The 8,967-nt window shown below is 36.2% G+C and overlaps 1 protein-coding gene across 4 annotated transcripts; it reads right to left on the minus strand.

Annotated features, from left to right (window-relative positions):
- Positions 1 to 2,711: 2,711 nt before the first annotated feature.
- LOC110375566 (disks large-associated protein 5) lies at positions 2,712 to 8,701 on the minus strand. Of its 4 annotated transcripts, none has more exons than XM_049851929.2 (9): positions 8,558 to 8,701; positions 8,286 to 8,374; positions 6,878 to 7,856; positions 6,495 to 6,637; positions 5,833 to 5,991; positions 5,146 to 5,314; positions 4,669 to 4,892; positions 4,378 to 4,455; positions 2,712 to 4,296 (listed from the first exon to the last, which is right to left on the minus strand). In XM_049851929.2, the coding sequence occupies exons 1-9, from the start codon at positions 8,559 to 8,561 to the stop codon at positions 3,820 to 3,822; spliced, it is 2,322 nt and encodes a 773-aa protein (XP_049707886.2). In that variant the 5' UTR covers positions 8,562 to 8,701; the 3' UTR covers positions 2,712 to 3,819. The 4 variants fall into 4 exon arrangements, with proteins under 4 accessions (XP_049707886.2, XP_049707885.2, XP_049707888.2 ...); XM_049851928.2 differs by lacking the exon at positions 8,558 to 8,701 and adding an exon at positions 8,470 to 8,492; XM_049851931.2 differs by lacking the exon at positions 8,558 to 8,701 and having other exon boundaries at positions 8,210 to 8,349.
- Between the last annotated feature and the right edge of the window lie 266 nt (positions 8,702 to 8,967).

An 8,967-nucleotide genomic window follows, 5' to 3' on the forward strand; every position in this document is an offset into this window, starting at 1 on the left:
AAACCACGTGAAAAAAGTTCCATTCGAAAACCTCAAACCATGAAGACTCTATGGCAATTCAAAAACCTACTAGAATAAAACGGCAATTTCATACTTTAACCCCTAATATTAATCTGTAGCAAGAAGGCACAGGCCACAATAAACACAGGCTATTCAAATGAGGAACAATAGACAAATTCTAAGCTCGTTCTAGTTTTTATTGGGAATGGCGGCGTTGTCGCGATAACGAGTTGGCATGGCGCTTAATGTGTCAGTGTAGTGGGCCAACGGATAACTCCGGTTAGTTACGTCCTGCACTTGGCGAGCTAACGCAGCTCACGTAAGCTTTGTTGGGGATTAAGCTGGATGTTTTTCAAATGCTCTTTTAGTGGGTTTGTGTTAGTAGCTTTTGCAGATTTTTTTCCTCCTGTTGTTGAGAATAACTTTAACCCCTCTGCTCGACAAGATTTTGACATAATGACTTTACCGTTGATTCGGCGGGATATTTTGAATCGCGAAATGGAAGTCAAAAATTTGTACTAACTTTCAACACATGAATTCTAAGTCCGTAATGCCTGATCAGAAGTATTTTAACTATAACTTTAGAGCTCACTTATTTGACAACAACGTGCGAAGGTCAAAATTTGACCTGAATGAACTGAACTAGAACTGAAATGAACTGAAAAAATGAAATGAACTAGATAATAATTACGGTGTTTTTAAGTCTATCAAAAAGTTAGAGATTTCAAATTTGGTGAAAACTTACCAATAAATAATCGCATCACTTTCTCAAACACAACACAAACGTCATATTTATAACATTTTCAATCCGTTGCAACACATTTCGTGCACTTATTTATGTTCAATAACTAAAAAATCAGCACATAAAATACACAATAAAAATGAACAATTTACAAGATCAAAGTCACAGACAGACAAGAAGTAGAGTTTGGAATAGAGTATTTTTTTTTTCAATCAGCGGTGTGCATTCGATACCTAAATCGGATATTTATTATAAATAATCGAATACCAATTTTATATATATATTTTTTTTAATAGCAACTTATTTCAAATTTATTTATTAATTTTAAATTATAGGTTCAATTTGTTTTTGTTGTTAAGAAAAAAGATATTTAAGTTTTATGAAAGTTTTTAGCATTAAATTTTTTTATGTATTATTTATTTTGGTGTTGCGTCATTCGTAATAATTTTTAACTTTAATTGAATTTTTATTACCTATTACGGAATTTTAATTTATTCTTATATTATTTCTCAACAATTCTAAGATTTTTGTTTCGGCGGAGGGTAAGCAGGCGTTCTGAAATATAATGCAATTTGTAACTACCAAAGTCGTGTAATTATTTGATGATGAGAAACAATAATAATAATTGATTGATTTTAAAGTCACCAAATATTTTTAACCGCATCCCAAAAAAGGAGGTGGTTCCCAATTTCGATGTTTGTTTTTGGTCGAAAGGGTATATTCCCCATATTTGTTATTAGGTCCAGGATCTGATGATGGAAACCTTGAGAAATCGAGGGCAACTCTCGAAAATTGTAAGCATAGACACTCAGATGTATGTCTGATAACACTATGAAACAGTAAAGGTTTAGAAGGTCGAGGGAACTCGACAACCGAACTTCTCTCGTCTCCATCATCAGGTCAGCTCCAAACCTTCACTGTTGAATAGTGCTACCAGGGAAACATCTTTCCGGCCATCTTTCCATCTTGGACCAGCTTTCGATGAACAGCGAGTAGCACTTCCAACTACCTATTTGTCTTTTCAAACAATAAAATCGTCATAAAATTTTGCGATAACTACACCTAACTACAGCTCTCGTCAAATAGCTTTGCCGCTCAGTTAAAAAGTTGGAAGTAACGAATCGCCATTAAGTTTGGCAGGTCTACAGGAATCCTGCACATAAAACACCCGAAGAAATAAATAAGTCTTCATTTGCCGTCTTCAGAAACCCTAAAAACCGAAGATTTTTTTTATTCCGGCTACAACGTATTTTCTACCACTGATTTGCTAGTATTTTTTTCAAAATAAATTAAGTCATTTTACTTTTCCTAATTTATTTTCAGATTATAGTAAGTATACAAAAGTGCAATTTAGTAATATTATAATATCAAATAATATAAAATTATTAAATCGATTCTTTATTTTAACGAATCGGATCATTCGATGCAAAACTTCTATCACCGTCGCTATCTTGTCTATGCGTCTTCAAATTAAAAAAAAAACAACTTATGTAAACAATCATGGCGAGTTCGATCAGAATTCCCGGTAATTACGATTGGATTTTAAAAAGGTATATTTCTAACGGGATGCTAAATATGAAAGGTTTGAATGCGTAAAAATAATTTAAATTTATTTAGTTATTTTATTTAGTACTCACAAATGCGGTTTGATTGGAAAGAAAATAAATATGAGCGTAAATAATTAGAAAAGTGTTTGACTGATTCGCAGACCCCGATTGGGGTCTAAACCGAGCTTACGGTGACATTGATGTTCAGACCCCGATTGGGGTCCGCTACGGATTTGACGGTTAATTAAGAAGGGACACAGAGCTATGGCTTAGCTCTGTACCCCTTCGTGTATTAGTTTTGACTATTATCGGGTCATAAAAAGGATTATATATAAAGATTATATTATAAAGGTATTTGCTTAGATTAGGTAAGCGAATTACTGCGGGTATTCCGCGGTAGTAATTTAAAAATAAAACCAGAATTATTATTAAAAACTCTTGTATACTAATATTGTACAATAATCACGACATCAGACTTGTTGTCAAGTCTGATGTCATTCACACAGTCGACATTATGAAACTTAACTCACCCGAGGCAGCCTCGGTACTCACAAGTTCAATAAATAACGATATTTAACGTTTCAAGGCACTGGTTACACTGTTGTATTGGAAACCTCGCAAGTATGCCTCAGTAATACTGCCTGTTAACTTGGACAACAATTAACTTATAATTATTATGTTTACAATGACTGTAATCTAAGATTATAAGAGGAATTGGAAGAGGCATACTTGCTTTTCAATAAAAGGCACTTTCCCGCGACTGCCTCACAAAAAGAAACTAAAAACAAATGATTAAATCTACACAAACTACATAATTGAATATTAATTAAACAAATTGGCATAATTTCCTAAAAACAGGCATAAAATTAATGTAATAACTAATCATGATCTTTATCAATATTTCACTAAAATAGACAATACAAGTATTTTTAACACAAAACTAATATGAAGTGAAACCTTATGATTACTAATAGTTTAGTAATTATGGCGAATATTCCTTTGGCTAATCTTTATTACGTATGGAATTATTACTCAGATCACTCACAACACAACTGTAGCAAACATTAAACACTAATGGAATATCAGAATAATCTACAAATACTAATAACACAAAAATAACAGTTTGGCCTCTTATGGGCATAATCTTCAATCCCTTTATGTATAAATTGGGCCAATTTTATTTAAAACATGGCAACACTGGACTCATTGTTGACTTCCCTGTAAGAATGGCTTTGATCATCCTTATTATAAAGCGAATATTTAGTTCATTTAAGATTGATGACATTTTTGTCAACTAAACAAGGACCAATAATTGTATTTTAGAAGAAAAAAAGAAAGATATACAAAGCCTTTCACTGTCAATAGCACTATCATCTCTATTAACAAAGAATTGAGCACAAATTACGCTACATATTAACTGGACTACAAATTAATCTCAATGTTTCTTGCCCAATCAGGCATCAACGCATTTCAGAAAATTGAAGAGCCGTTTTACACAATATGGCAACACTTTTAAAGGTCATATACAAACTATGCTTGCACACCACTCTTCCGTCTTCTAGAAGACCTTTTAGCCTTTTCTTCAACGACATTATCTTCTGAATCGTGCAGCACCTTCTTGCGAGACGACCTTCTTGGCGTGACAGCGTCGCCCTCTACCGTCGTGTTTAAGGACTTGCGCCTGCTGCGAGTGACAACTGGACTTCTATCTTCCGCATCCTGCCTAACCAACTTTGACTTCCTTCTAGAATTTTCTTTATTTTCCACTTTCTCCAAATCCATGGAAGAAATGCCACTGTCTGTATGTATGTCATCAGGTCTCTGTTCGTTAGCCTCGCTGTCTGGGGTGTGGTAAGACACGTCTTGTAATTCGGTGTCTGAACGGTTGAACAAAACCATTTTGATGGACTTTCTGGTAGATTTTTTGGTCTCCGTGTTGGCGCCTTTGAGTATACTACGTCCGGGGGTCGCGTATAAGTTGATTGGTGTCACTGGTACTGGGGTTTGCTGTGAAATTAATGAAGTTTTAGTAGATCTGTGAATATCAAACTTAAAGGCAAAGATTTTATAAATGTTCTTAAGACTTACTGGTAGTAAAGAGAATCCATCACACTCCATATTCTTGCCAAATACAGACGCACGCAACATCGCAAACGATGTGGAATTCTGAAATGATTTTACAAAATAGTATTTAGGATAGCCTTCAAGGTAAAATCTGCAATTTTAAATATTAAAGACATTCACAGCTGTACATTTTCTACTATTCTCTATGTTTAGTTAAGTTATGCATCTTTCTTTTTTTCGTTGTTAATACCATCTTTTATTCAAATAAATAATACTTTATTATTCCAAATAGCATCTTCTAATTCACAGACATACCTTGCTAGCCGATTTCTTAGCCTCACTGGACAACACAGCTTTCAGCAAGCTGGTCTTGCTCCCCGGAGTGCGCTGTGAGGGCGACAACGCGGGTGAGGGCGCGGGGGACCGCACGGGTGACCGCACGCTGAAGAACCCGGCCTCGAATGTCTTGCTGTCCTCGGTAGGTGGCTGGAGGGTTGCTGGCTTAGCTTCTTCTTGCTCCTTCTTGGCTTTTCTTGCAGCTGTATTTAGAAGATAAGGCATTGTGTTGAAGTAAAGTATTACTAAATGTTGTAGAAAATACAAATCGTAATTACTCAAAACATCTCTGTTTTGTTACAATTACAACAGTATGGAAAGTTCAGTTGCTGGGCTGTTGAAAACATGATAAAGTGGACATTATACATGATCATTCGGATTTCGCTTTCTGAGGTTGCATACATAGTTCCAATATTTATCAACATAGCCCTTATATATAATCCTACATTTCCTTACCAGCAATCATCTCCCTGAGTCGGCTAGGTCCACCGGCAGGCTTGGCCACTTTCTTGGCTTGGGCAGGGCCCTTCACCACCTTCTTCTTAGCCTCAATAGGCTTGTCCTCCACCCAGCCGCACAGGCGCAGCTCTTCCAACTTCTTGAAACGCATGTCTACGTTCTCCACCTATGGATCAAAATAGGTACAGTTAAATTTCCATTTGAAGTATGCACATGAATCTTTTTGGAGTTCCTTGGAGGATTGTACACCACCATGTTTTGAGACTTAAAAACAAAACGAAAGATTATCTTAATGAAGTTAAATATACGATAATCGTTTTGAACTGTATGTATACTCCATTTGTATAGGCACTTAATTAAAGATAAACCACTTTTTACTCAAAACTTTTTTTACTCAAAAGCCAATTACATAATCAAATAAAAAATCCTATCAAGCTTACCTTTAATTAAGTGCCTATTCAAATGGAGTATAGTTGTTTCAAGCAGTACTTGTAATAGATTCAAGGGTTTTAATCTCAGAATAGGACCTATAGGTATATTCAGTTTTTTGAAGTGACACTCATAGGCTGTAAACTAATACTATTACTGCCCTAATAGTTTATACATAAGGCCGAATTTTCACAGCACGAATGTTATAATGAAGTTGAAAAACTACATTTTTTTATCCTATAAATAGTATGTTACCTGCATAAACACCATATCCCAGAAGCCGTGCAGGTCAGCGGGCGTGACGAGCGCCACGCCGGGCTCCGGCCGCGCGCAGCGCTCCACCAGCGACGCGAACTGCTGCAGCTTCTGCGTCATCAGCAGCCGCGCCTGACCCACTGCCGACAGCACTGCCTCCTGCACACACAAGTAACAAAGTCAAAGTCACATCATTTAGGCCTTACAAGCACTTATGAAAGTCAAAAATATAAATTACTTTGATTCTCCATCCATTTATACCAAATTTGAGTAGGCACTAACTAATGGTAAACTACTTAAATCTCGATAGGACTTTTAACACAAATGCATGTTAAATAAATAAACAAGTGCTTAAAATAATGATTCAATTGATTAAGCAAAAGTTATTATTCTATTTGCATGGATTTTTTGCGACTTATTATTTTTAAACTGACATTTTATATGTCTTATCAAGATTGTTTATGTTTAGATAACTAACTCTACTCAAATGGAATATAATACTTAAAAATTTTTAATGGAACATAAAAAATATTATTATGTTCCGTGCTACTGAAATTACCCTTAGTTTATATACTGTTGTAAATCTTTGTATAGCTTAAAAAATCATATATTAGACCAAAAAATTTTTCAAAGTAACTAACAACATATCAAGACAAGTTTACCTGCACAGTCTCCGGCAGCACTGTCTGCTCAGAGATCTTGTCCCAGGTTTCACACATCTCTGTCATGCGCTTGATCTCCGAGGCCAGCTGTCTCCTGAAGTGGTCCACACTCTCTATGTGGCTGTTGTCCTCATCCAGTAGACCTGGTTTTGTAAATACATAAACATAAGATTTAATATTTATAACTGTTACAGAACAATCAGACACTAGATTTTATTAGAGAAAACAAGCAAGCTTTGTTAACTAAAGTATAAATATTCTAAAACAAATTGTTTACAGCTTATTGATTCAATTGGTTTAAAGTGGCCCAGACCACATCAATTAAATATCCTTCATATAAAGACTTTGGTGGAAACAAACTGTAGACTGATGGTGATACATACCCTCATCCATTTTCTTTTTCATCTCCTTCCGTGCATTATCCTTGCCTCGAGACATGGTCACACAAGGACTGATGTTCTTAGCCTCTTCCGCTATCTGTTCAGGAGTCATGGGAACGTCATCCAAGGACTTGGGAGACCGCAGCCGTTCCTCTGAGCTGGACTCACTCCTAGGCACAGGTCTGTTAGGAGTATAACTGTCTACAGACTTCCTGGGTGTCTTAGCTGTCACCTGAGGGGAGCTTGGAGCTGGCAACGACTTCCTCAACACCTTGGTCATCAAAATGGGTGACATTTCCTTGCTAGACTCTATCTCACTTGAGGAACTACTCTGCAGTGATGGTAGTTTATTAGTTTTTGGAGCAGGTTTGGTGACTTTTCCTTTGGTTGGTTTCTCTGCTTGCTTACGTACAGGTTTAGTTTCTACCACACTCTGTTTAGTAGCCTTAGATCTTGTTTGTTTGCTAGTTTGCATCTCAGTTGGTAACACCGGGTCAAAAGTAATATTTTGTTGTTGTTTTTTATCCTTCCTAGTCTTTGGTGGTGCCAAGTTTGGCAGTTTAGTCAATGTTTTTATTTCAGGTGGCCTAAATGAAGCATTTTTTGGTGCAAAGGACTGAGAGGCTGCTTTGGTCTCCTTGGTGTCCTTAGGTTTGACACTGCACCTAGCGGACTGGGAGCGTGTCACTCTGCCAGAAGTGCTGGGCATGGGTCTGGGGGCCGGCGGTGGAGGCACAAACTTGATTGGTGCGTGTGACACTCCCACTAGGAATGGCTTCTTCTTCTGTGCCGCTGCTTCCTTTTTCTTCTTGTCCTTCTCCTCCTTCCATTTCTCCAGCTGCTGTCTCCTGTGCTCTACCTTCGACTGTACCTTGGGCATAGGTACCGGACTGTCGCATTTTGCCAAGTTTCTCAAGTTATCAAAGACTGACAGACGGTTGCTCTTCCTATATTTTAGGTTGTGCTCAAGCCTTTTCTGGACCTGAAAAACAATATCAGACTAATTAATAGATTGAAAACAGCATCCAATTAGATTAAGATGGTGCATTCATAAAGCAACCTTTGTTTGTATGCAGTATGAGGTAATGCAGAATTTTAACGCAATAAATAATGTAAGAAAACATAACAAACTAGTCAATTGATCTATGTGCCATGTCCCCAATGATAACTAATAATAATAACTACAACTCTAGAAGTCATGCAAAACTAATCATTCTCACTTAGGGAAAAAAATTGACCCTCAATTGGCATGCAGAATATACTCCAAAAAAATCCATAATTACACTAACAGCAAAAACAAAGTGCAGCTATATGAATGCACCGCGGTATACCTACTTTACAGGACGGTTCAACCTCATGCATGATGATAACTACAATTTACGGTTTTTATTACAAATTAGTGGAAACACACCCCGCCAGCTACGCTGCCGAACTGTGACGGTCTGCTCTTGTGCTTCTTCTCGTGATTCTTCAGCAGTCTGCTGAAGTCGAAACTCTTGTCTGAAATCAGGAATACGACGCTTCATTTACAAACAATTCAAATGCTAAATTCAAATCTATCAACTGATGATGTCTAGGTAAATTGTGATATTTACTAGTCATTTTATACTGGATTAAAGAATTATTCTAAACCCTTAATTGGAAATGTACCCTTATTGTTTGTAATTAATTGGATTAACTTACCCATGGTACCTGAAAAATAACTAAAAACCGCAAATTTAAATAAATAACTGTCATCAACACTGATGTAACCACAGACTATAGAGCAAATTAGTGATGGGCAAGAATTTAGGGATGTATGATTGATCACAGAACCCAGTTTAATAATCGACTAAAGTGTCCCAAAGAGCAAAGGCCAAATAAAGGTCAATGAATCTTTAGCTCACCTGACCTTGTTTTTTTTTATAATTGAATAACTGTAGATACTAACTAGTTTCGCTACAGAATTGAATATTAAATATAATTTTAGGATACGTAGGTATATACACATGAATAAAAAAAAATATTTAAGGTGACATATTTTGATTTTTACAACATAAAAAAACAACTATTGGATCTAAAGTTCAGAAAAATAAAATATTATTCCTTGTTAC

This window comes from Helicoverpa armigera, chromosome 11 (genome assembly GCF_030705265.1).
Source record: "Helicoverpa armigera isolate CAAS_96S chromosome 11, ASM3070526v1, whole genome shotgun sequence".
In the NCBI taxonomy this organism is placed as follows: Eukaryota; Metazoa; Arthropoda; class Insecta; order Lepidoptera; family Noctuidae; genus Helicoverpa; species Helicoverpa armigera.